This window comes from Camelus bactrianus, chromosome 12, assembly GCF_048773025.1.
Source record: "Camelus bactrianus isolate YW-2024 breed Bactrian camel chromosome 12, ASM4877302v1, whole genome shotgun sequence".
NCBI classification, from domain to species: Eukaryota; Metazoa; Chordata; class Mammalia; order Artiodactyla; family Camelidae; genus Camelus; species Camelus bactrianus.
Window position 1 is genome coordinate 56,736,534 of NC_133550.1, and position 26,932 is coordinate 56,763,465.

The 26,932-nt window shown below is 36.4% G+C and overlaps 1 protein-coding gene across 3 annotated transcripts in view; it reads left to right on the forward strand.

The window, feature by feature from the left end:
* The window catches only part of PTPRR (protein tyrosine phosphatase receptor type R), a 228,504-nt gene that overhangs the window by 158,294 nt on the left and 43,278 nt on the right, over window positions 1-26,932 (forward strand). For all 3 annotated transcript variants that reach the window (XM_074375402.1, XM_074375401.1, XM_045519461.2), the window contains one exon: window positions 24,584-24,770. In XM_074375402.1, the coding sequence (XP_074231503.1) occupies window positions 24,584-24,770 (187 nt within the window). The remainder of the gene's footprint in view (window positions 1-24,583; window positions 24,771-26,932) is intronic.

The window sequence follows — 26,932 nt, forward strand, 5'->3', positions numbered from 1 at the left end:
AATATATTTATATTTCTATTATATAACATATATTTTATATATATATTTATATCTTATATATTTATATATAAATATAATTATGTAAATATTTTATGTACATATGTGAGTCCACATATGTACATTACATAAATATATATAATCATATTTATATACATGTATATAAATATATATATAAATTAATATAAATATATGCTTATTTATTCATATAAGTAAATATAAATATATATATATATTTATATAAGGACTAAATGAATTTGAGAGTGATTCTGAAGTTGAAAAAATAGAATTGAGGAAATGAGCTAACTTCCCCCCGAAAAAATCTCTTACAACTGAAATGGTCATTTCTTACAGTTCTCAACTTAAACTGTCTTTCAAAGACAGCGTCTTTGGCAAACATTCTTGCTCCCTATCTCATTAGTCCTCAGCAGTTTGTCCCTGTCCCTTTGATGCCCTTGTCTAACATTTTGGAGACCCTTGCTGTGGTTTCTTAAAAGTAAAAGGCAAATGAATCATGCTGCTTAATTTGTCACATCCTCAGCTTAGAGATGTGCTTCCATATATTTATATATGTGCAGTATTTGTGCATAATTAATAGTTGTTTGTGAATGAATGAATAAAGTAGTGAGAAATAAAATGTCAGAATCCACACTGAAGGCAAACAGAACTCTGTTGGACCAAACACATAGGACCATAAGAAGAATGCTATTTACTGCTAATGGCAACACCAGCCTAGAGGGTAAGAAAAAACTTCAAAACAAACAAAAAAAAAGTGAGTGTTGTTGGTTCTTTGGTTCTATTCTGGTTCTGTTTCACCTTCCACCATTCCAGATTTTGAATGTTTAGGTTACAAATAATATTTGTCGTATTTAGTCTGCATGTACACTTGGACTGTCCTTAAAAAAAAAAAAAAAAAGGCCCCAGGAAGCTATAATTCAAAATAGAGTAAAAACTGAAACAAAAATTCACTCCAATGCATTAGTAAAATTTTACCTTTTGCATGATGAGAAATATTGAGTCTTAGGCAAAATATATGACCCCTAACATAATTTCTAGTTCTTGTGTTCTTTTTAATGATTTCAGGTTGCCGGAAATGACAAAATTCGAAGTCAGTATACTTTAACTGTAAAAGGAGAAAAAAAGCCCTCAAAAGTTATCGTAGGGCTTTTCTGCTCAGAGTTTCAAGCTGAAGTTCTGGTGATATGATTTGATTCAATTTCCAAGTCTCTTATCTCTATTTTATTCTTGTTACTGCAGTTGCTACTGGTTTTTAACTTGTACACAGGAAACCAGTGCCAATCAATTTTGTTCCCAAGGTGACAGGAAGCCCTGGTTGGTCACATGTTGATTGTGTGTACTGTTCAGGCTCCACCCATCATATTTTCTTCCCTTTTGGCTGAACTTAAGACAAATTAATCAGTGGTCGACATCTGGCAGACAGCTTTGGTGTCTTCTCAGTGATTTGTTGACCTGCACAGTTAAAGCCTAAAAATCCAGTGCATAAAATTTGTAGACGCTAAATATAGATGCTGCCAAGAATCCCTTGTCAGGACTTGCATGGATGGGCAACCTTTTGGCTTCTTCTTTGAAAATGGGAATTTTCTCGAGGAATGAAACATCTGTTGAATAAATAGTTCACCTTTTTTAGGATGGTGAGTGGCTTACCTCACCCTATTGTAAATTCCAGAGATGAAATGTGTAACAGGGGCCAAGGAAGGGCTCAGAGAATGGTAAGCTTTTTAACAGGTCTCTGCTGTTTGTCATTAACTTTAGCCACCTGCGTATCTTCTCCAAAGTAAGTCCTATTCCACATAAACATACCTCTTACCACTGAACACTGAAAGCAAATATTGGGACCCAGAACATAACAAATAACCTAACTCGTAATTAAAAGCTAAGCCTAAAATCAGTCCAGATGACCGTCCCATCCTTTGAAGCCAAACTTCTTTACAGCCTTCTCTTTCAAACTCATGGCTTCTGACTCTATAAAAAGAAAAATTATAAACTGTCAACTCGCTTTGCAAACTCTTTTAAGAAATCATTACTTTAAAGACAGTGGCACTAAAATCTATGTCTGATGTTATCAGGTCTAGCAATAGTAAGGATCATGAGAAATGTATTTAAAAATGTGTTTTTATTTTTATTTTTTTCTGTATGGGAGGATGAAGGAAGGTAACAATGCAGGAAGGTGAAATTAAGATAAACCTAAAAAGGGCAGGTATGTTGGACCGGAAAGGCTTTTCCTGTTCCTAAAATTCCTTGTGTTCTTACACAGGAAAAGCATTCTTATTCAGCACAGGCATTTGCAAGTCCTCGGCGCAAGACTTAAAAGTACCCTGGGTTGTGGTGGTAAGAAGGCAGGAAAGAAGTGGGTGGGAGAGGAAGTGTCCGTGGTGGGTTCAGAACCAGGACCAGTTTCCCAAAGGGTAGAAATTCATCCATGTCGCCTTTATTTTGAGAACAAACTCTGCTGGTTTGTTCTTTCTTACTATTTTCCACGCCAAAAATTGGATACATTTAAAGTTGGAGTTGACTCGGGTCGCGGAGTCACCAGCATTGGTAAGCATGCTCTTTGAGACTTTGCTGTCCTCGCTAACCCTGCCAATTCCAATGTCATCCAACCATCCTCCCAAAGACTTCTTTCCTGGATGCGTTAATGGGGATTTTGATCCACTTGTTTTACTTTTCCACAAAAGTATCTTCCATAGAGAGTCTAAGTCTGTGAAATAAAGACAAAGGGCCAGAAATGTTTTACAATATTTTGAATCCTAGTCATTTTGCAGGGCCATAATCCTGGTTTTACCAATAACCAAGCAGAATGAAAACCCAAGATGCTAAGTAAGGATTTTTAAGCATTTGCCAAGGCCCTATAAGGAACTTGGCCGTGACCCCAAGTAGAATCCTGCAGGAAACCTCAAGAGCATTTGAAAAGCATTTCATATTCTCTCCCCCGACCCCTCATATTAGTTCCCCTTTTGATTTGCGTGACAGTCTATTTGGACAGAAGCAACCTGCTGTGCATCTGCTCTGCTTTCCACGGGCGTTCTCATCAGCAGTGGGAAGGAGTGGGCCCAGGGCGGGTGGTTACCCCCCACTGTTATTCACAATAGCAGTGGGTGCCCCTCCTCTGCAGCTGGGCCAGGACAGGTGAGTGTCTATTCCTGGGCAGCAGTATGACCGAGCACGAGGTTGACCGACACTGACAGTAATCAAAACAGTTCCCTTGGTTCTTTAGCATCATTTCTAACCTACAGAAGCAGAGAGCTTTAGGACATTTGGCAGTAGTAGTGTGTGTCAGTAAGAGCTTCTGCAGGGCATCCAAGCAAGAGAGAAAACAATGGGTAAATATCTACAAATGCATTTCTTTCAGGGGCATAGGGCAAGTGTGTTTTTCTGAACGATCTTGTTTCTACAACACATGCGTTTTAAGTAACTGAAACTCTCTTAGCTTGTTTAGACTAGAAAGCACTATTGTTACGGGGTGGCTCTCTAAACAGGCAATCCCTATCCAGTGAAGAACCCAATCTGAGCTTTAATCTAGAAAAGTTGTTGGGGCAAAGATAAGAGCATAGGGGGAGTAAGATAATTTATTGAGCATGTGTAAGTATAGGATAACATCTCGTGTTCTAGTGTTCATACCAATAAGGAAAATGTCCCAGAAACTAGGAAAGACTGGATATGACTCCACCAGTACCTAAGATTTGTTGAGCAACTGCCATGTGCCAGGTGCTGTACAAGATGCATTTCAACTATGTGATATCATTTCCTCCTTGTAACCACCTCAGGGAGGTAGATTTTATTATCTCGACTTTAACTATGAGGAGACGGAGACACAGACAGTTAAGTAAATGTCATAGGTCTCGCCAGCTGCAGAGATGGGATTGAGCCCAGGTCTGTGTACCAGCAAAGTTCGCCCTCTTTCCTGTCTCCTGCCTCCCCTGATACCCGAGGCATCCCATAATTCTTCTGTTTTTGCATTTTCTGTATTCACTATTGGACTGTATTCAATTTTGCCAGTGGAGAAATAGAACCATTCTAAGATAAAATAATTGTTTCCACCTAACCTTCATAAACGGATCCCTCTTGGAGAAAAGCCGGTGGTGCCACTTTCCACCCCTAGGTGGCACCTGTGGGCCACAAACAGAAGAAAATTCAGGGTCAACAGCAGGTTGGGCTCTTGCTTTTGTTCAAAGGACATTTGAACAGTTCGCTTCTCTGTCCTCAAAAATCCTGCTTGAGAGATACGTTGGCATTTTAAGATTTAAAGCCAAATCGAGTAAACAAGGAGAGGACCATGGAACGATCCTAAAGCTGACGGGGAGTTGCAGGAGCCTTCCTTCCCAGAGGTACCTGATCACCTATAGAAGGCAGTCCCTGCAGGGATGTTGTTTGTATTCAAGACAGCAAATGCACTCAACAGGGCTTCTCAGCCGCGGTGGCCATGACCTTTAGAAGATTCTCGTTTGCTATCAATCAGAAGAGCTTTTATTTCTTCGTTAGCAGATAAAGACTTATTTTATATGGAAGCAATAGAATTCAGGTGCTTAAGGCCTTTGAAATTTTCGGTTTAAAAAAAAGGATGTGTTGTCCTCTTGTGCCCTCCTACACCCCCACCCCCCCACCCCCAGCAACACACACGAAACAATGATGCAGTTGAATCAGGAAGTTTTCTAAGGTTCATTAGGATTTGCGTTTAGAAGGGATTTCTGTGATAAAGCCCACTTTTGCCTTAGAAACGATCTGCAGGAAAAGATGGGGCGGGGAGCCTGGCGAAGTTTGCATTCACGAACCCCGATTCCGGTAATGCTACGCGGCTTATCGAGGGCGGCCGAGGAGCGAATTGGCAGCACATGAGAAAGCGTGATTATTAAGAGGGAAAGCTGAAATGGCCCTGCCGTCAGCTGTTTTCCTCCACAGGATACTGGGCGATTCCTGTCCTAACCAGATACTGATTACTTAAAGCTTAGCCCCAGAGTTCTTGTCACAAACGATTTCCGGAGTGTATTTTGACTTGCTGAGGTCTAAAGAACTTTCACAGTCTGTTAGGTGTGGACCTGAACTCCAGGAACAGATTGTCTTAAGTGCCTCGTTTTCATCTTATTCACGCTTCTGTGAATGTCCTCATCTGACATGGAGAGTTTTGGGTGGAAAGTATACACATTGATAATTCAGACAAATGAAGATTGAAAAAAGAAGTCCAAATAACTTAATCTTCAAATTGCTTTTATACAGTATTTCAAACAAATGCAAACAGCAGTAAATATTCCAGTCTACGAAATTATACATTATTATGTTTCCCCATTTTCATGGCATTGCTGTGTTTTATAAGTATTTCACCCCATCTGTGATATTTAAGTTCAAAATCAAAATAAATATAATGTTGAGTATTTTCAGAGTGAATACAATTCCTTCACATGAAATACAAAGAATTAGTGTAACAACCAGCTTTTCAAAATATTCTACCAAATATTCATCCCAAAAGAGTAAGACACAAAAAGAGTGTTACGTTTGTCTAGAAAGCAGTGGACCAAGAAGTTTGGTTTTTTAAAATCTTTTTTAGAAGTATAACTACCAGTGTTAAGGCTTACAGTACTTTATTGTATCAAATGCCTAGCAATTCCAAATACTACAAATAAGATAATATTCAAATCAAAATAACAGATTTTCTGAAATTCATTTTATCCTGAATCCAGTCGTTTGAGAGACCTTTCAAGTACTGTGGCTGTGTGGGGTTTTTTTTAAAAAGAAGACTTTATTTTTCATTTCTTAGCATGGATCCCTATTCATACCAATAATCAAGAAGCATTATTAGAGGAAAATCAAGTTTTAATTACTAGGTGATAAGTTTTGTATTATTGTTATCAGATTTTATCATTGTTTGCTGCACAATAAAAGCAGATGCTAATTTTTTTTTCTTTTGGAATCAATGAAAAATATGATAAATATAAGAAACTATTTATTTCTAGTCAGTCTTGAAAACCTCCAGGTACTTAATTCTTACTTGCCTTCCCACATCTACAAATCTCTGACATACATAGAAGAGGTCCACGGATGCATAGAAGACATTGAAATTAGGTCAGTCATGTGTATGTTTATCTTTGTAAATGCATTGACAATTTCAGAAAGAGTGCAGAAGAACCTGAAAAGTGGTGAGCTTTGAGACGTAGAACCAGAAAATCAGGAGATAGAAGGAACAAAGGAGAAGGGACTCTTTTTCACTTATCTCCTTCTTTGGCATTTCAAAACTTTAAGTAGATATTAATTTTGTAATTATTAAATTAATGTCTTAAAAAGTAAAACAAGTAATGTGTTGCTTTCTTTAAATTAATAGATAGTTATAGCACAAATATGTCTCCTCAACATAAAATCAAGTAGGCGTGGAACATCACCACATTATTTGAATAATAATGTCAGTAGACACAGTCGTTAAGACCAAGAAGGTAGCTTTGGGTGTCTACTTAACAATAACCAAGCAGTGACAAAACTACACTTCAGTATGTGTTACAGAGACATCGCTATAGGGTTAGCATCCCACGTGTGATTCTTGATATCGCACTGGCTTCTTTTTTATGACATATTTTATTTACAAATATATACAGTATTACAATATGAACATCTATGCTTCTACCATGGAACGTAATTAATAGACCATTATATTATAAATACAATAGGAACTCTGGTTGCTTTTAACTAATCTAATTCCTCTTCCCCTCCCTCAAAGACAGTCACTATTCTGCATTTGGTGTCTAATCATTCCCATAGCTATTCTGGCACTTTGACTTATCTGTATTATATCTATAGTGTAGTATATAGCATATATATTATAAGTAATATATAAACAATATATAGTCTAATTTTGCATAAACTATATACAAGTGATGCGCCAAAGTATGTATCCTTCTGCCTTACTGGATCTCAGTTACCTAAACATAAGAGCTAAAACTGTAAAACTCCTGGAAGAAAATAATAGGTGTTAATCTTCATGACCTCGGTTTAGGCAATGGTTTTTCAGTTATGACACCAAAAGCTCAACAACCAAAGAAAATATTGGTATCTTGGGCTTCATCAAAATAAAAATGTTTGTGCTTCAGAGGAGAATGTACAAGTCAGGGTTCTCCAGAGAAACATAACCAATAGGATGTATGTATACACATACATACATACATACATACATACATACATACATACATATAAAGAGATTTATTATAAGGAATTGGCTCATGTGATTTTGGAAGCTGGCAAGTCCCAAGATCTGCAGGGTGAGCTGGCAGGCTGGAGACTCAGAAGAGCCAGTGACGTAGTTCCAGTATGTAGGCCAGCAGATTTGCAACCCAGGGAGTTAATGTTTCAGTTCAAGTCTAAAGGCAGGGAAAAATTGATGTCCTAGTTCAAAGGCTATCAGGCAAGAAGAATTCTCTCTTATGTAGGGGAAGGTCAGCCTTTTTGTGCTATTCAGGCCTTCAACTGATTAGACAAGGCCCAGTTACATTATGGAGGGAAAGAGGACAATCTGCTTTACTCAGTCAACTGATTTATTTGTTAGCCTCACCCTAAAACACCCAGAATGGCAACTGATCAAATATACCTGGGCCACAAGTTGACACATAAAGTTAACCATCACAGATACTGTCAAGAAAGTGAAAAGACCATGCACAAAATGAGAGAAAGTGTTTGTGAATCATCTATCTGATAAGGGTCTAGTATGCAGAATATATAACTTTCTGACTCAAAAAATAAAAAGACAAATAATACATTTTAAAAATGGGCAACAAGTTTGAATAGACACTTCTCCATAGAAGATACACAAATCACCAGTAAGTACATGATGTTCAACATCATTAGTCATTAAGGAAATGCAATTGAAAACAAATGAGACCACTTCAAACCCACTAAGATGGCTTTAATCAAAGCTATAGATAGTCACAATTATTGGCAAGGATGTGGAGAAATTAGAGCCCTCATAGATTGCTGGTAGAAGTGTCAAATGGTACAGCCACTTTGGAAAAACATTTGGCAGTGTCTCAGAAAGTTAAACCTAGAGTTACCGTATGACCAATGTCACTCCTACATGTATAGCCAGGAGAGATGAAAACACATGTCCACACACACCAAAAAAAACTTGTACACGAGTGTTCCTAGCAGAATTGTTCACAATAGCCCAAAGTGGAAACAAATCCAAATATCCATCAACTGATAAATGAATAAATAATAAATGTGATATAGTCATACAATAGACTACACGATGCCATAAAAAGGAATGAAGTATTGATAGCTACTATAACATGGATGAATCTTGAAAGACACAAAAAGCTATATGTTGTATGATTTCATTTATATGAGATGTCCAAGATAGGCAAATTCATAGACAGAGTAGATTAGTGGTTTCCAGTGACTGGGGAGGAGGAGTGAGGAGTGACTACTGGTGGGTAAGAAGTTTCTTTGGAGGGGTGAGTGAAATGTTATATGGTTGACCCCTGAACAGCACAGGTTTGAACTGCCCAGATCCACTTATACATGGATTTTTTTTCAGTAAGTGTGTGGATTTTCAACTGTGTATGGGGTCCAGTGCCCCAACCCCTGTGTTGTTCAAAGGTCAACTGTAAAATTGATTGTGGTGATGTTTACAAAGCATATAAACTATACTAAAAACTGTTGAATTATATACACTTTTTAAAAAGTTAACTTTTTGATATGTAAATGATACTTCAGTAACAAAAGGGGAAAGTATATGTAGCTTTGATTTGTATCAGAATGTTGGCTGTTTCTAGAAAATTAGTTGGACAGTGCTTCTGACAGTTTTTCATTTTATTTGATTTGGTTGAAATGTGCCAATTTAAAACATTTTTATTTATGGAAAGCAAAGGGATATATTTCCTACAGCAAGTATAAAAGTATTCTTTACATGACAAATTTCAGTTCACTCTTAAAAATGTGTATGGCATTTTGCGTTCCAGAAATATTTATTTTTTTACCAGTCCATCTGCTCCTTGAACATAATATAGATAATAAAACACAGTATCCAAAGTAAGAATTCTTGACTTTGTCTCGCACGCATGGTATCTGCTCTTGGGTGAATGGCTGTTCTATTTTCAGGGTGATCTTGCAATGATTCCACCTCACGGTGGATAAAAGAAGACCCAGAAGTAAAAAATGAATTATTATAAATGGCGTGAGGTCAACAAATCCCAGTTACTTGAGGAGGAAAAGCTTATTTTAACTATTGGCAACTTTGTTCAGTAATTTATATTTAAACGTCTATCCTTGTCCTCGGCGTCACTGATAACGTGATTGTATATTTACATTGGCAAGAATGTGGTCACTGTGAGACCAGGTGCCCCCTCTTCATTTATCGCTAACACAACTCTTCCAGGTAATTAAGGCCTTCCTTCCACCTGAGAAGTGATGGCACTTTAGATACAATCTGTGGCCACTGAGTAACCCGGCTAAGTCATTTGCTCTTCACTGGCCAAGAGGAAGCAACTCCCTCCTCTGAAATTCCAAGGTGAAAGGCCAGTGGCTTTAGAGGGCCACCGTCATCCTGGCCTGTTCCTCAAGCATTTGAACAGCCCAAAGCCCTCAACTGCATTGCTGGGTGGTGCACTTTTAAATCAACACTGAACAAACACAGGAATGTGTATTTAAATAAATTACCATTCTTGGATAAATATTTGGGGAAGCTCTGGACACAGTAGATTTTCATAATTTTGACTGAGTTCATTTTAGGTAATGGTAGACAGTGATGTGCTCCAGTTAATGACTTAAGATACCTGCTTCTCCCATCAGCTGACTGAGAAGGACTTCTAGAAGCTTTCAGACAGGCACTCAATCTAAGTACTTTTTAAAGTATCTAATTCTTTCCATTAAATGTGAACATTTTCTTTGTGAAATTTTGATTTCACAAATGTTCCTCTCCAGTGATTGAAACGAAGTTTAAGGATTTGTTGTAAGACAACGTGCTCTTAAATATAAATAAATATTCTTTACTGCTGTAACTTCCTAGTCATGATTCTACAGCTTACCAGGCAGCAAAATATTGGAATCTTCTGAATAGGTCTCCTTCCTCATAGTCTATAATGTCCTCACGATCAGAGGCCATGTTTTATTTATCCTGGTACCCACACCTCCCCGAACTATTTCTGGAAAACAGTAGCATTCAATAAATGTCTGTTGTTGAACTATGTTCATCAGGGTTTCGTGGTTAAGAAGGAAGTCTCAGGAATAATGTGCCTGTATTCACGTACCTTACTGTATTACTTTTGGTAAATTACTTAACTGCTTTAGTTTCCCCGTAAATAAAATAGGGAAAATCGTTAACACTTCTCTCAAAAATTGTCATAGGAATTAAATGAGATAGTACAAATAAGCCACTCCTTGCAGGCTTAGCTTAATTAATGTTAGCTGCCATCATCTTCATCAACATTATTAGCATGTATGTTATTAGGTTACATCACAACATTGCCGCGTTACATTATTACAACGTTATTAGCAAACACAGCCACCTTGGGACTGTGGGTGCTTATCCTGGGGCCAACTTGTACTGCTCTGAGAGTTGAACGTGGAAACCAAGCCCACTCTCCTGCTTGACTCCAATCAGAAGAAAGATGGAGTCAGTGAAAATCAATACTTTCTCTTTTCTTCCTTCTCTTTTCCTGCAACCATCCCCACTTCTTACCCAAAAGAGGGGAGAAATGAGGAAATGAGCACTTTGACTGCAAACACATAACAAGCAAGAATTCCACATAAGCTCTGGGATAAGAAAGGATACCCTTAAGCTTCTGGGGTGGTGTGTGGAGAGAGATGTTAATTAAGTTTAATATCCATCTGAGAAAAACTAAGAAGGCAAAAGCAATGCAGGGCATCACAACTCAGAGACGTAGTAAGAAAATGTGTTGCCGTGGTTACATTTACTAGCCTGTTTATTTGCTGCCTGTTGCCCAATAGGCAGAGCCATAAAGATATATGGCATCTTGAGCTGTGTGATAAAATGTATATTTTCATTCATGAAGCCATGGTAAGAATTTACCAAGATATATTGTTTTTGTTTTAGATGATGCTATTTGCTAAAATTTCTCTTGTGTTATGTAACCACGTATACAGGTTGACTTCAAAATTTAGATGTCACACCAGCTAAAAAGAATCAGAGCTACCACTGTCCGTGGGTCTATGCATTCCAGTGAAGCGTTAGAGCTCTCGCCGTTTAAAAACAGCCTCTGGGAAATGTTGTCATTGCTTCTGGCCTAGTCTTTTCTCCTCTTTTCACTCTCTCTCTCTCTCTCTCTCTTTCTTTCTACAATCAACAAAACTTTTATTAAACTTTAATAAGGAGACATTTTTCCCATTAAAGTGACACCATGATAAAGTTATAACAAAAATTGATCATAAGATCTGGACAGTTTTTGGGTGACTCTGCAGATCAATTTCAGGAGTATTGCCATTTTAACAATATTAACTCTTCCAATACTTAAACATAGTATGTCCTTCCATCTATTTAGGTCTTTTAAAATTTCTTTCAATAATGTTTTATAGTTTTCCTTGTAAAACTTTTGCACTTTTTGCAAAGTTTATTCCTAAGTGTTTTATTCTTTTTGATGACATTATAAATGGAGCTGCTTTCTTAACTTCATTTGTGGATTATTTATTGATATTATAAAGAAAGGCAATGATTTCTTATATTGATTTTGTATCATGCAGCCTTGCGGAACTCAAGTATTACTTTTAATATATTTTTTGTGCAGTCCTTGGCATTGTCTGTATACTAGATCATGACATCTGCAAATAGAATAGTTTTATTTCTTCCTTTTCAATCTGGATTTCTTTTGTTTCATTATCTTATCTTAATCTCGCTGGCTAGAACCTTCAGTACAATATTGAATAGACGTGGTAAGAGCAAGCCCCTTTGTCTCGTGCCTCATCTTAGTTACACAGCTTTGAGTCTTTCACCGTTAAGTATAACATTAGCTGGGTTTTTTTTTTTCTTAAATAAACATGCCCTTAATTAGATTGATAAAGCCTTCTACTCCTGGTTTGTTGAGTGCTTTTATTATGAAAGAATATTGGACTTGTCAAATGCTTTTCTGAGCCTATTAAGATGATTATATGAGTTTTGTCCATTTTTCTTTTAATAGGGCAGATTACAGTGTTTGATTTTTGCATATTGAACTGCTCTTGAATTCCTGGGGTATACCTCACATGGTCATGGTGTATAATCCTTTTTATATGTTGCTGAATTTGGTTTGTTAATATTTTGCTGAATATTTTTGTATCTATATTCATACTGATATAGATTCATATTGATATTGATTTGTAATTTTCTTATATTGGCTTTGGCTTTGGTTTGAGGGTAATACTGGCCTCATATGTGGAGCTGGGAAATACTTCTTTCCCTTCTGTTTTTTGAAAGTGTTTGTGAAGGAAATTATTATATTTATTATATTTATATATATTTATTATACTTATATATATTATAATTAATATTATAATTAATTCAGTCTCTTTATTGTAGGTCTTTTTAGATGAATCTTTGAATTCTGTCTCTTGTATTGAATCAGTTTTAATAGTTTACATCTTTCTAGGGATTTGTCCATTTCATCCAGGTTATCGAATTTGCTCGTGTCCAGCTGTTCAGGGTATTCCGTTTTTATCTTTTTATGTCTGTGAAGTGGGTAGTGCAGTCCCTCCTTTCATTCAAGATTTTAGTTGAGTCTCGTCTTTTTTTACTTGGCCGCCCTAGATAAGGTTTGTCCGTTTTGTTGATCTTGTCAAAAAACCAACTTTGGGTCCATTGATTTTTCTCTATTGATTTTTTATTCTCTATTTTATTTATTTCAGCTCTTATCCTTATTATTTCCTTCTTTATGCTTGCTTTTCATTTAGTTTGCCCTTCTTTTTCCATTTTCTAAGGTTCAGTTACTTTATTTCTTCTATTTTAATGTAGGTACTGAAAACCATAAAATCTCCCTCTAAACACTGCTTTTACTGCATCCTGTAAGTTTTGGGATGTTGTATTTTCATTTATCTCAAAGTATTTTTTAATTTCCCTTGTGATATCTTGTTTGACCCATTGGTTATCTAGTAGTATGATGTGAATTTGCACATATTTGTGAATTTCCCAAATTTCCTTCTGTTATTAATTTCTAATGTTATTCCATTTGATAAGAGTGTATAATTAGTATGATTTAAGCCCCTTTAAATTTATTTAGACTTGTTCTGTGGCTTATCCTGGAGAACAGTCCATGTGCACTTGAGAAGAATTTGTATTCTGCTATTGTTGGGTGGAGAGTTCTGTAGATACCTGTTAGGTCTGGTTAGTTTACAGTTTTGTTCAAGTCTTTTATTTCCTTGTTGATCTTCTGTCTAGTTTTCTATTCATTATTGAAAGTGGGTTATTGTAGTCTCCTAGTATGATTGTTGAATTGCCTTTTTCTCCCTTCACTGAACTGTCAATTTTGATGCTCTTTTTTAAGTGCATATATGATTATAATTCTTATGTCTTCTAAATGGATTGGTTCTTTTATCATCATAAAATGTCCTCTTTGTCTGTAGTAACATTTGGGGAAAAGAGAAGTGGAAATAGGTTAAGTTAAAACACCACAAGCTTCACCATTCTTACTGATATTCAGCAGTTTTTCTTGAATAAATTCTTCTCAGATTGCTAGAAGCCTTTGGTTAGTTTTCAGGGTTCTTAAAAAGTTGATTTTGACCATTTTTGCTCGGATTTTCAGTGCTTTTGTAGAGACTTGGATTCTTAGGTGTCCTTACTTTGCTATTCTAGAAGTCCTCTCCTGCCCATTCTTTTTAAATATTCTTACTGGTGGAAAATATTTGTCCTTTGAAGGTGAATTTGAATTTTGGAAACTGTCAAAAGTCATGTATAGTGCTGTATGGTATATAAGTTGACCAATATCTGAATAGAACTAGTTTGGGGTAAAAAATGATTTGGACTACAAAATAACAAAGCTGGATTTCTTCCATGGGTCATAAATAGACTAAAGACAGAGAGGAATGCCAAAAAAAAGAAAATTGTGAACAATGGCAGCTTTGTGATCCATGTCAGATCTGAACATACATTAGAGGATGAGTCCAAAGAAGAATGATCCATGTTTCCAAACATCTTTTAGAATTGCCTTCAGTTCCATCTGTCATGGTAAATCGTCTTCTTCTCACTATGGTAAAATTAAAACCTTTAGTTGATCAAATGTATCTGGCCCTTGTCTGAGATTATCTCATTTGGTTCTGAACCGTTCATTTACCCTTGTCTGGGTAGAGCTTTTAGCAGGCTACACAAAGACCCATATGAGACTGGCATAGTTGAGATTCTAGTTACAGAATGCCTTTGATATGTCTACAGCTGTATAAAGGCCCCAATTTAAAGAACAAATGCTTCATTAACTATATTTCTAAAGCTCTTGTTCTGTTCCCAGTCATGACAACACAGTTCCATGCATGCAAGGACTTCCAAAGTGGTTATTTACACTAACATTCATATGCACATAATACCGGATCGTCTGTGCAGGGGCAAGGGGAAAAAATTTCCCCACTTGTCTGACTTTGTAAGAGGGAAGCATTGCGTAGGCTCCTGCTGCTTATCCGTGTCCTTTAAGGAATCAGAGTTTCTCTTTTTAGTGATTAATTTCTAAGTTGTTCTAACAACAGTAACTCTAGCTACAACCAGAGGTGAGAATACAGACTTACTGTCCTACTGCGGTTTTGCAGTCTCTTACATACAGACCTAGCCGTATCCATTCTGTTGCTTTACAGCTGTACATTTCATATTGTACTGCTGGGGTGTAAAAGTGCACCTTCATTGCTAGATAAAACTAAAAAAGTAGTCTTAAACTAAAAAAGCAGACTGATTTCCCTAAGGATTGAGGAATTTGGTTTAAAAAACTTGGGCTGCACCATCAGATGTTTTAAAAAAAAAAAAAAACCTAAAGAAACTGAGAAGTTGTGTATTTTGATGATTCTCATTTTAGCCGGGCTCTTTGGAACATTGTTATCATGTGTGTTATTTCTGGTCTTGAAAATAAGTGAATGTTTTTAATTCATTTGTAATATTCAGTACTAAAAGAGTTCTTTGGTAGATATTTAGGGAGACCTGCAGTTATTAACTGTGTTGTGTTACTTAGAAAATAGCATTGTGCATGTATGTTGGTGTATATATATCAGCTAAAATTCAAAGAAAGATTTCTCATTTCAGAAAGAATGGTTTATTCATTGAGACTTACTGCCGTTTCCTCAGCATCATCTTTTTCTTAACGTATGAACTTGGAAAAACTAAACTTGGGAACTAAAATTAGAGCTACCATCATTTTGTTCTTTTGTTAGAAGGGAAACAGCCTCCTCACCATGAGTGACAGTCAAAACAAAACCAAATGCCAAAAAAAGAGTAAAAAATTAATCATGCTTGGATACAAGACAAAGCACTACTTTTTTTTTTCTTTTTTATGAACAAAATCACCAGAGCACTTTAGGATGTGGATGCTCAGGGGTTTTTTCATTGATATTCAGTAGACTCAAACTAAAAATCAACTGTACCATTTACTGTACCTCGGTAAGCTTGGCTTCTCCATTCTAAATTTTCAAGTTCCCATCTAACGTGATTCCCCCACTTCCCCTGTTTCCAGAGGGTTGGACAAGCCAGCAGAACACAGGAATGTTCCATAGCATTACCCTAATCAGTTCATTTGCAACCAATTATACACTCACACAACAAAAGTGTTGCTTTCCGTGTGTTCAAGACTGGATATAGAAAGGAGAATAAAGTCAAAGTCCTTGCCCTCAAGGAATTCACACTTTAGGGTAAGTCGTTTCTAGTGAATATGATATATTAGAGACATATTGGAAACATTGTTAAGAGGTTTCAGAGGGAAGAGACCAGAGCATTTGGGGGATTGAATCTGAAAGAGTTGGGCCAAGCTCGTTTCAGGCAGAGAAAGCAGAGATGCAGGTTGATTCGCCCTCCTGGACAACAGATCTGGATGAGGATGACACAGGAGATGGGGCTGGAGAAGTACACAGGGACTAAATGAGGAAACATCTTATGTCCAAGGGCAGCTAGATGTGGGTTTTATTATATTTTCAGTGCTCAAACATCCTTCTGATGAAATCTGGACGAAACCACATTGAACTAGGAGAATTTAGAGTTAGGAAGCTATTGCAAAAGTCTGAACAAGAGATGAACAGGGTCTGAGCTAGTTCAATGTCATTGAGCCTCAAGAATCAGCCTTGCCTCTTCCACTCTCCATGTATCTAGTGATTTATCCAAACCCAGAGATTTTGAGTTAGTTTTTTAAACTCTTTGACCTAAAAATTATCATGGAACTGAACAAGCATTAGATTCAAGGTTATTTCTCTGTCTATCATGGTGAAAAACTGAACACAACTTAGTGTCTAAAACTAAGGTACTGGTTAAGTAAGCTGTGATACATCCATCCAGTGGAGTACTGTAGGGTGTTTGCAATTAAACAAATTTAGAGACAAGACATTTGTGATATATTTGGTTAAATAAAAAGCAGGCCATAAAGGAATATGTAGACTGAAAATCTAGATTGTGTCATGTGTATATAAAACTTGAAGGACAGACACTTAAAATGTAATTAGCAGTTACTCTTAATGTTGGTATTATATTTTTCCTTCTTTCTGCTATCTCTACTTCTCATTTTTATAGTGAATATGCATTATTTTTGAAACTGAAAAACGTTGTTAATTTTAAGGACAGGAGGTTAAAATGTTAAGGGCTTGAGGTATGAAAAATGGTCCCAACTTAGGTGACCACTGACTTTCCATATGTAAAGCTGCTACTGACTTCATCACTGACCAACTTTCCTAACCTTGCCTTCTTCACGTATCTATCAGCGTATGTCTTATAGCTCCCACACAGCCCCGCGTGCATGCAGTGAGTGAAGAATCACCACATGATCATCATTCATGATAGTAGTCATTTACATATTATATTACATGCCAGTTACTAGGCTGGAAATGGTCTCATAGTTTTGCTTTTTTTAACTTTTAAAATGTGAGCCAGTCCTGTGAGTTTTGTTGCCATCCCCGTGTGCAGATTAAGGAGTCTGAGGCTGAAACAGCTTGAGTGACGCGCAGAGCATTGATTTGAACTCAGATTCCAAGGTCAGTGCTCCAAGAACAATGCAACAAATTGAATTTATTTTTTTTCCAAAGCCAATGCTCCAAGAACAATGCAACAAATTGAATTTATTTTTTTTCCAAAGCCAATGCTCCAAGAACAATGTAACAAGTTGAATTTATTTTTTTAATGATTGTTTTGGTTTTTATTTTTTTTAGTAATTAAAGACGGGTGCAGTAAATTTTGCTTAGTGCTATCCATCTATAAAAGGTCCGATATCATTGTTTGAATTCAAAAATATTTATTTAATCACTCAGTAGGGATGGCAACATTCTACCTAGTGAGTAGGTGCTTTCTAAGTAAGGAAATCAAGCATTTCTCACACCAAAAATGTTCCCTGCATGATAAGATTTTTCTTTTTACTTTAGAGTGAAATGCCTTTGTCATCTTCCTGGGCCTGGACCTGGTATCTTGTATTCTTAATACTTTTCTTCCCTACAGGATTTCCTTTGGGAAATTTTATTCTAGATGCTCACAATACCTATTCAGTTATTTCAGCTTCTACAAATTAGTAACATTGCATTTCTGTCAAAATTTAACTTTCCAAGAGCTTTGAATTTAAGTCACAATTTAACTTAGCACTCCATATCCTCATCTTGGTTTTTGTTTTTGTTTTTCTAAATTTGCCCTCTGATCTGTCAAGCAATCCAGGCTGGGACTTACTACTATACATCATTTATTTGAAGGTAAAGAGATAGAGAGAAACAGCAAACAGTTTATTAAGTACCATTACCCTTGGAACTTAAAAGTCATAGAATCTGAAGTTTCAAAGAACTGGGGAGGCCAGCCTACACATAGTGAAGGATTTCCATCTCTTTATTCTGACAGTTTTTCGTTTGTTATTCAAGTAAGTGGGAACCTCTTTTTGCTTTTGTCATCTTTTTCTTTCACCTTTATTAGAAATCTCCTAGAAAGCTGAATATGTGGACAAATTGAATGAACAAAATGAATTAAGAAAAAATGAAGTTGGTGGTTGGGGTCTTAAGCTCACCTTTACGATCAAGCCAAGGTTATCAGATTTGTGATCATTGTGGTTATAACACACAAAGTGGAAAGGTTGGAGTGAAGGTCTCAGACTCACAACATTTCAGATCTGGAGAGGACTTCAGTATTAAACTTCTTACTTCTCACCGTGTAAAACTAATAAATTACACACATTTTTAACAGAACAAAAAAAAATTAAGATTAGAAAAGCGCTCAAAGACCTGTTTGCCTTCATTCTGTATTAAATTCTTCTTATAATCTTTGGATGCATATTTTTCCGTTGCAAGGACTTCGAGATAAGCAGCTGCCACCATTTCCCATTGAAACTTAATTTCATAATCCAATGGTTTCAGAAGTACATCTTCCTGGACTAGTGGCCAAAGGATTGCTTGTTTCATTTTGTTCTCTTACTCCCATTTCCATCCCTTGCTGGCGGCGAAACGAAGGGCCATGCTTGAAGTCCTCACTGTTCTTGGCAGCCGAGGTACCACATGGAGAGCAGCCATATGTGAGCCTTCGAGCCCATGGACATCATGCTGGAAGCTGTAGCCCTTCTGCCTAAATCCAGCTTCTAAAATCCAGCATACACTCCCAACTACCAGGAAAATAAAAATGCCTAGTTTCTAAATTATTCCAGCACCCAATGGTTCTTGTATTTTTCGTTTATATTTTCTTTTCACCTCTTGGTCACAAGGAGCGATAAGGCAAAAGTTGAACCATTTCAACACAGTTGTTTATAGTCTCCTGCTGAAATGAATGTGTGGCCCTGGCCCATAATATTTATACATGTTTTCCTTTTAACTTAATTGTAATTAGCGTGCTGTTTATTGCATTCCTTTTACCTTTCCTTAAGAATTTGCTTTTTCCTTCAATTGTTTGCATTGGTATCTTTTGAATTTCCTCCCTCTTATTTATTTTTTGGCATAAATAATAATTGGTGCTACAGTGGGAGCTTGATAAAGCTTTTTATTATGTTCCCTTTTGTCCAACGGCAATCATGAGGCATTGAAAAATAAAAAGTCGAAACAGTTTGTCCAGAGTTACATAACAAAAAAGAAGCAAAGTCGTTAATACGACTGTGTGTTCTTAGTTTTCCACATTTGGTTTTTATTAAAGGTCCAGATCTCCTTCCATTAGTTCTGTTGTTTAAAAATTCTTTAGATTTTCGTTCCTTTCTCTGAATTTAAATTTTCTCTTAATTTCTTAAGCTTGTGTTTTTATCTTCTTTTTGAAATGTCTTTCTGATTCATTCCTCCCTTGTTACTATTTCGTTTAGGGAGACTATAAAGCAAATGCACATTCTCTTAGTTCATTAAAGTGGTATTTTTCTCCTTCAGATCATTAGTCAGTGACAGCTACTTAAATATCTAATATCCTCATATTTCTCCGACACATGCCTTCCCTAGATTGTTTAGTAAATTGTATTAGGAATGTTGATAACCTATTCAGGGAAATGAAACCTAGGTCATTCTCACCTTTGCCGTACCCCAAAGTAAATTACAAATAGATTAAAAGGTTAAGTTTTTTTAAAAATCTAAACTTCCAGGAGAAGAATTTCTGTGTATTTTAAAATAATACAAGAAACCACAAAAGATTAGTATCTTTACTTTTTTAGTTTGTTTTAATATTTAATTTGTAAATTTTAACATTTGACTAAATGTCAATATATATTTTTTAAACCCTTAGTATTTTAAGGCAACAGTATATGCAACAACTATGCCTGAGAAATAATTTATATCATCTATATCTTAGCAATCAATAGTGAGTTCATAAATGCCACAATATAAACATTAAGAGCATGAACCGACAATTCTCAAAAGTAAGGGCCAATAAATGAACAATAGTCATATGACAATATATTTATCCTCATCTCTAATCAAAGAAATCAAAATTAAAACAGTAAGTCACTGCCCTTACTGCCTATAAAATAGCAAACTTGAAATGTCAATTTAAATGTGAGTGAAGTTTATGTGACTCTAGGTGGTTTTAATTTCTTTTCAAAACTCCTAAATTTTAAATTTTCTACAATGAACATGTGTTAGTTTTATAGTAAAAATAATAACTCTTCAAAATATATATAGATGTTTATTTAATCCCTTTTCTCCAACCCAAGACATGACTAAGAAGTGTACACATTTTTATGTTGATTCTACTAATTCTATTCCCTGATTCCACTATGTTTCAGTTAACCTAGATATTGTCTGTTCCTCAAAAATAATAATTAGCAAAAGCAGAGATTTTTCCAGGCTAATGACATCCGATGGTAATATTTCATGGCCAGGACAGAAGAGCTCTCATGAGAAGGGATGTTTTGTGGAAAGTGTTCTCTGGAAGGTCAACAGCCTGTGCAAGTTTGGCTCCATAAATGAGCTTTGAGACATTGTCTGAAGTGTTGAGATGAAGTGTTCTGGAGTTATTTAGGGTTCAGGGGAAATGGGTTTGCCATAATAAAAGGAAATTTCAAGACAAATAGGTTATTAAGAAGGCTGTCCTCTTCCTTAGTGACAAACTATAGATTCTATCCATTGATTTCAAAACCTTAAAATTAATCTTAGTGTCAACAATGCTTGAGTTTTTATGAAGATCTCTTAAAATGGATGCGTTAGAGAAGCAAAAGGAGAGTTATATAGGCCTTTATTCATTATTACCCAAATTTAATAATTTGGCATCTCTTTTTATAAGCAGTTTACTTAAACTATCGTTTAACCTTTGTAATAATCCTCTGAATAGGTACACTGAATTCATTTCACAAAGAGGAGGAAATTGAGATGTAACAAGTCTAAAAGGCAGACCAAAGGTCCACCACCACAGAGGCATGGGAGAGGCAGGATTTGAGCCCAGACAAGTACGAACGGAAAGGTTGAATTTATACCCTGAATACTACACTGTCTCCACATTCTCCTCCAGTCATCCTAACTTTCCCCCAACAACTGACTCCATTCCACATCGGGCTCTGCAGAGTCTGACCTCATCTGCCCACCGTACCCTTGCTTTTGGAAGACAAAGCAGGAGGAGCTTTAGAGCCAAGTTCTAACTTGGATTGAATCTTTGCTCCGCTCTCACGTTCCTGTTCATTATTTCTTTACCTGTGAAATGGGGGGAGATAACACCTGAGAGAGCTGCTGTGAAGATTGAGATACCATGTGTGAAAGTGCTTAGAACAGAGCTTGGCAAATAGTAGGTGCTTAATACGTATTTGTTTCCTTTCTTTCTTCTCCTTGCTGGACATTCTCCCTTACCAAGTCAATTTGAATGAAAACGCTTCCATGGTTCCCAGCTGATCCCAGAATCCTTAGAAAATGTACTCATTAGATCAAAAGGACCTTAGGCGTGGATCCTAGAGGCTCTTAATCCTCCAGGTCTGGGCTGAGTATGCTAAATGTAAGCCAAAACGGAAGTTGATATAACCTGATGTTCTGAATTCTCTCTTTTCTGGACCTGGGCAGGCTTTTTATAGTGTTATTTCTATGACTCTTGTTTCTCTCTCAGCTCTCCTACGTGACCCTGCCCCCCAATTCCAAAATATATTTCTACACAACTGAACTCCAGCTCAAATTGCTGCTCAGTGATTTCTCAAAGATGCCTTATCATTTCCTGTTCTCACACTTTTTTTTTTTCCTGCCAGACTGTCTCTCTGAAATAACCCTCTACCCCAAATTTATCTTTTATCTTCAAGGCCCAACTCAATTCATCCTCCTTCGTACGTTTACTCTGACCACTCTGGATGGAAGAGACCTTGCTTTCTGCTAAACCATGGTAGCACTGAGTAGCCTCCAATTGACAAGTTTTGTATTTTAGGGCTGAAAATGGACTGAATGGAATAGTAGTTTAAAATAGCATTTGATTAGCAATCCCTTAAGCTGCTTCTCCCAGCTCCTTAGTAAAACACGTATGAAACCAGCAAAAGTCAAGTTCTCACAAATACACTAAAAACTAAGACCAATAAGGCAAATCAGAATCAGGAAAGAATTTCTGCAGTTTAAAGGCCAAAAGAACTGGTTTGGGAAACTTTAAAAGCTGCTTTCCCACAAAAAAACAGATTAAAATTCTTGGCCTGGAAGTAGAACCAGTCTTTGTTCCTCCCCGACTGCTTATCCCCTACTCAGAAACACAGGAGCCATGTCCATCGCCACCAGCAGCCACCGGCCGGGGGGGGGGGGGCAACCATTCCTCAGTCAGGTAGGTGATAGTTAGTGAGGTAGCCAGAATGCTGTCTCTTAATCAGCTAATGCAGTGATTCAAGAGCATTAAACATAATAGAAACTATAAAAGGTTTTTCAAGAACATGCCAAAAAAAAAAAAACAGCAGGTGTGTCAATATTGTATGTGGGGGGATGGGGGGAGGGTGAACTGGATGAAGGTGGTCAAATTGTACAAAATTCCAGTTATAAGATAAATATGTACTAGGGGTGTAGTATACAACATGAGGACTGTAGTTAACACTACTGAATGGGGTATTTGAAAGTTGTTAAGAGAACAGAGCCTAGAAGTTCTCACTACAAGAAAAAAAAAACTTGTTATTTGTTATCTATATGAGATGGTAGATGTTAACTAAACTTACTGTGGTAATCATTTTATAACATGTAAATCAAACCATGATGCTGTACACCTTAAACTTACACAGTGCTGGGTATCAATTATGTCTCAATAAAACTGGGGGAAAGAGTCAGATGTGAGGCCAGACATAAAATTAATGAGAAGGAAAGTATCGAATATTGGTAAAATTTACAGTGAAGATACAGTTATAAATCTCTTCAAGTAAGATAATGGCTGAAATATATAAATGTTAGAAATATAAGGGAAAATAACAAACGTAGTTATCATGGAAGACTCACATACATATCTCAAGCTATGAAAAATCTAGTAGGAAAAAAGTAAAGAAAAAATAGATTGGAATAGTATATTTAATAATATATCATAATATAATATATAAAGTGATGTGATGTACATATGTGTGTGTATATGTATGATTTATAGACATATATACCAACAGATAAATAGATAGAAAACCAAACTAGCAGCCAGCAAAACATCTGTGAAATATTTAGGAAATTTTATTATAGTATTTGTCTCAAAAAAAGAATCAATAAATCCCAATAATTAGTCATTCTGATTTCCATGTACTATAAATAGACATGAATAAGGAAAATAAATGGGCAAACACTTAAATTACCATCAAATTAAAGCAAGAGTTAAAACTACAATTACAGACCACTTAGAAATTAATGAGAATAACAACGTTACTTATCAAACTGTAGAACGACACCAAAGCTGCAACGAGAAGCAAATTCATAGGAGGAAAGAACTGATACTTTTTTTAATGGATTTTTTGTGGTATGTTCTAATAATTTTCCATTTCTTAAAATTAAGCTCCAGCCACATATTTCCTGATGTAATACTCCACACATGTGCAACACCGTTCAAAGGAAATGGCATGCTGGACCTAGTCTCTACTTGTATTCTCTTTAGTCAACTTGTTTTGACCTGTATTTGCCTGCTGTCCATTTCCTTGGGACACCAACCACTTGGCACCATACTTGACCACCTGACTCACACCTCAGGCCTCTTTAAATTTAACAATTCTTTAAATACAATCTCTGACTTTGACCCTCAGCACATACTATTTTATAGTTACTCCTTGGTTCCACACAGCTAATGTACTAGTAAGAGACACTCATACCTTCTATTTAGGACGCAAGGAGCCTTTCTATGTTGGAAGAACCCCACCTTGACTCCCAACCAGAGGAGGGGAATAACAAAGGGAAAGTCAATTGTAACTTAGAACAAGGGTCTGTGGTCCCTTATAAATTTATCACAGAATTAAATAAGGACATGCATGCATATGCAAATACATACATATACTTGCGTGTCTACATACATACGTAAATGGAGGATGCAAAAGCTACCTTTTAGGGATTCATCAGAGGTTAGAAAAAATGTATACATTTTAAACTTTTAAATTCTAGGTCAATGGCAATAACTTGAACTAAAATAAAAAGATTGTTTTTCTCCTCTGAGCTTTCTGTGTTCAGTAAAATCATGAGTATAGTATATTGATGTCAGTGGATATAGGATTATATACTAGATTCTCATATATACACATAAATAAAGTTGGTTTGTGTTACATCTCATTCCTCAATTCAAATGTGATGTTTACTTTTCCTAAAATTTTCACTTCATATCATTAGCCATTTTGTTTTTTCTGTAGCAGCTATACCCCTTAATAAATTATAGTGCATTTTCTCAATTCAGAGTTATTTCTGACAACAAAACTGTCAGTTTCCTATAAAGAAACTATGAGTAGTTGCTGTAGTCAACTATGGTACCATAAAAGAAAACATTTGGTCTTTATTTCTGTAATAGTTCTTACTGAATTGTGTGTGTATATACAGAAAGACAAACTTATATGCTCAAAATAATTCATGCAGTGTTTAAACCTAATAACTTTCTTCTCCAATGTAGACGAGGGTCCAACGTATCTCTTACGTTGGACATGAGTAGCTTGGGGAACGTTGAACCCTTTGTGACCATACCAACCCCACGGGAGAAGGTAGCAATGGAGTATCTGCAGTCAGCCAGCCGAATTCTCACAAGGTCACAGCTGAGGGACGTCGTGGCAAGTTCACATTTACTCCAAAGTGAATTTATGGTGAGCTGGCTGTTTATTATTCATTCTTAAGTAGGTATTTTGATTTACTGGGCACTAGAGATATATACTAAAATGACACTGTCCTCCACTCAGGCAGCTTACACTTAAATGGTTATAGTTCAAAAGCTTAAATGCAAAAAATTTAGATCCAGGCTGCATCTCACCAACTATTGGTAAGTGTTCAAACTAGAACATGATAGTGAAATTGAGGCAGATATTCAGGAGCTGGCCAGACAAAGAAGTGACAGAAAGGAGCTGGGCATTCCGGGATGAAGGAACAGCCTTACTGTCACAGCTTAGGAAATTAAATTGTTCAGTTTGACAGGAGCATTGAAATTGAAGCGAGGAGTGACAAAAATTGAGCTTCGGAGATATAAAAGAAATCCACGTCTCAGTACACATTTAAGGGTTTAGACTTGTGTTTGAAAAAGATCACTATCTGCAGTAGAGTCAGCATTAGCAAGAGGTATTTTGGAGACTCTAGAGATAATCCTGTGGTACTGTGATGGTGGTCCAAACTAAGATAGTAGCAGTGAACATTGGGAGAATCTGCAGATATCTACAATAAGTGAGCTTAATCAGGTAAGGCAGCCAAGAGAAAGGGAGAAGTTAGGGATGACACCCCTGTTCTTGGACTTGAGCAACAGGGTGCATTCAGTGCCCTTTGATGAAATAAGGAACACAAGAGGTAGACCAGATGTGAGCTAAAGATGATGATGAGTTTCATTCAGCTAAAAATGATGGTGACAGATGTGTGCTGCTGGTGATAACTTAATGTGTGAGAATTTCTTCCCAAAGAGCATGGAGACAGATGAAACCTTAGACAGATGCCCAGGGGAAATATCCATTGTATAGAATCCCTTGCCTGATGGATCAGTTGTACATGTGAAGCCGTGTCTGTTGGGTATAATAAATTGGCCACCCTAGGATTAGTGCAGATATTCGCAACCACCCTAATGGTGAAAGGTCCAACAATGGTTTAGATCCATTATCTTTATCAATTATTATTAAGTGTCCGAAGTAAAATACAAGGATGCAGTTTTAAAAATTAGACTTGGTAGCATGTCATCTTTTTATATATGAAGAAAGTGAGACGTGGGGGTTAAAAGAATCAGTCAACGATCACACAGGCGGCCAAAGTTACCCCTAGTATTCTTGTCTAGAACCACAGAGAGTTCTTTGTTCTATGAGATAAGCCTTTGACATGGGCTACTTCCCTAGAAGGAAAGATGAAGCCAACAAGGAAGGTGGAGGAGAAGGATAATGCTAGAAGATGACAAATTGTCAGTGTGTGTCAGAAAAAGGAAAGAGCAGGGAGAAATCAACGTATTTACTGCTTTACCAAAACAGACTAACTTGTTTGAAATTACCAAGCATGAGCATGTGGTTTCTATTGAACATCCAACAATCTGCTTATTTTGGTAACTTGGAACTGAGAACTTGTAACATCCCGTTGGAGCAGAGAGGAGGAATAAATCTCACAAATAGCTAAAATAATGCAAACTTACAAAATGATATTTTAAAAGTAAGCTACTCTCTATAGACTAAGCCTTAAATTCATCGTATAGTCAGGCTTTTCTCAGATTTTCAGATTAACTGAAAACAAGGACAATTTTAATCAATTTGTAGATACTTTCTTTCATTTCAATGAATATTAGAGTGTCGAGTTCTATTTTCTGCCAGGGAAAGTGAAAGTAACAAAAATATTATCTTATGTGATCTAGGGATAAAAATTATTTCATTTCATACTAACCTTAGTTAAGCAATCCTTTGCAGAATTTTAAGTTAGAGAACATCCTATTTTGTATAACCAAATCTTTAAATATTTGTTTGGACCATTTTGAAAATTTTGACTTGTTGTTTTCTTTGTCCAAGTTGGCTTCAGACGCTCACCTTACAGGTCTCACACAGAGAGCCACTTCTACGCTAATTGTTCCTTCCCCCATCATTTGACATATATTCTGTTTGAATAAGAATATTTATATCCTTCTCAAGTGGGAGATGACAATGCCTGGGTGCCCTTCACTAAAAATAATGCATTTACAACCACAAAAGGAACTGCACAATGTCAATCTTTTAATACAAAAAATGCATCATATGATCATCACTCGAATCAACAAAAATGCCCTTTATATTTACCATTTGGGAAGGAAGGTTTTCAT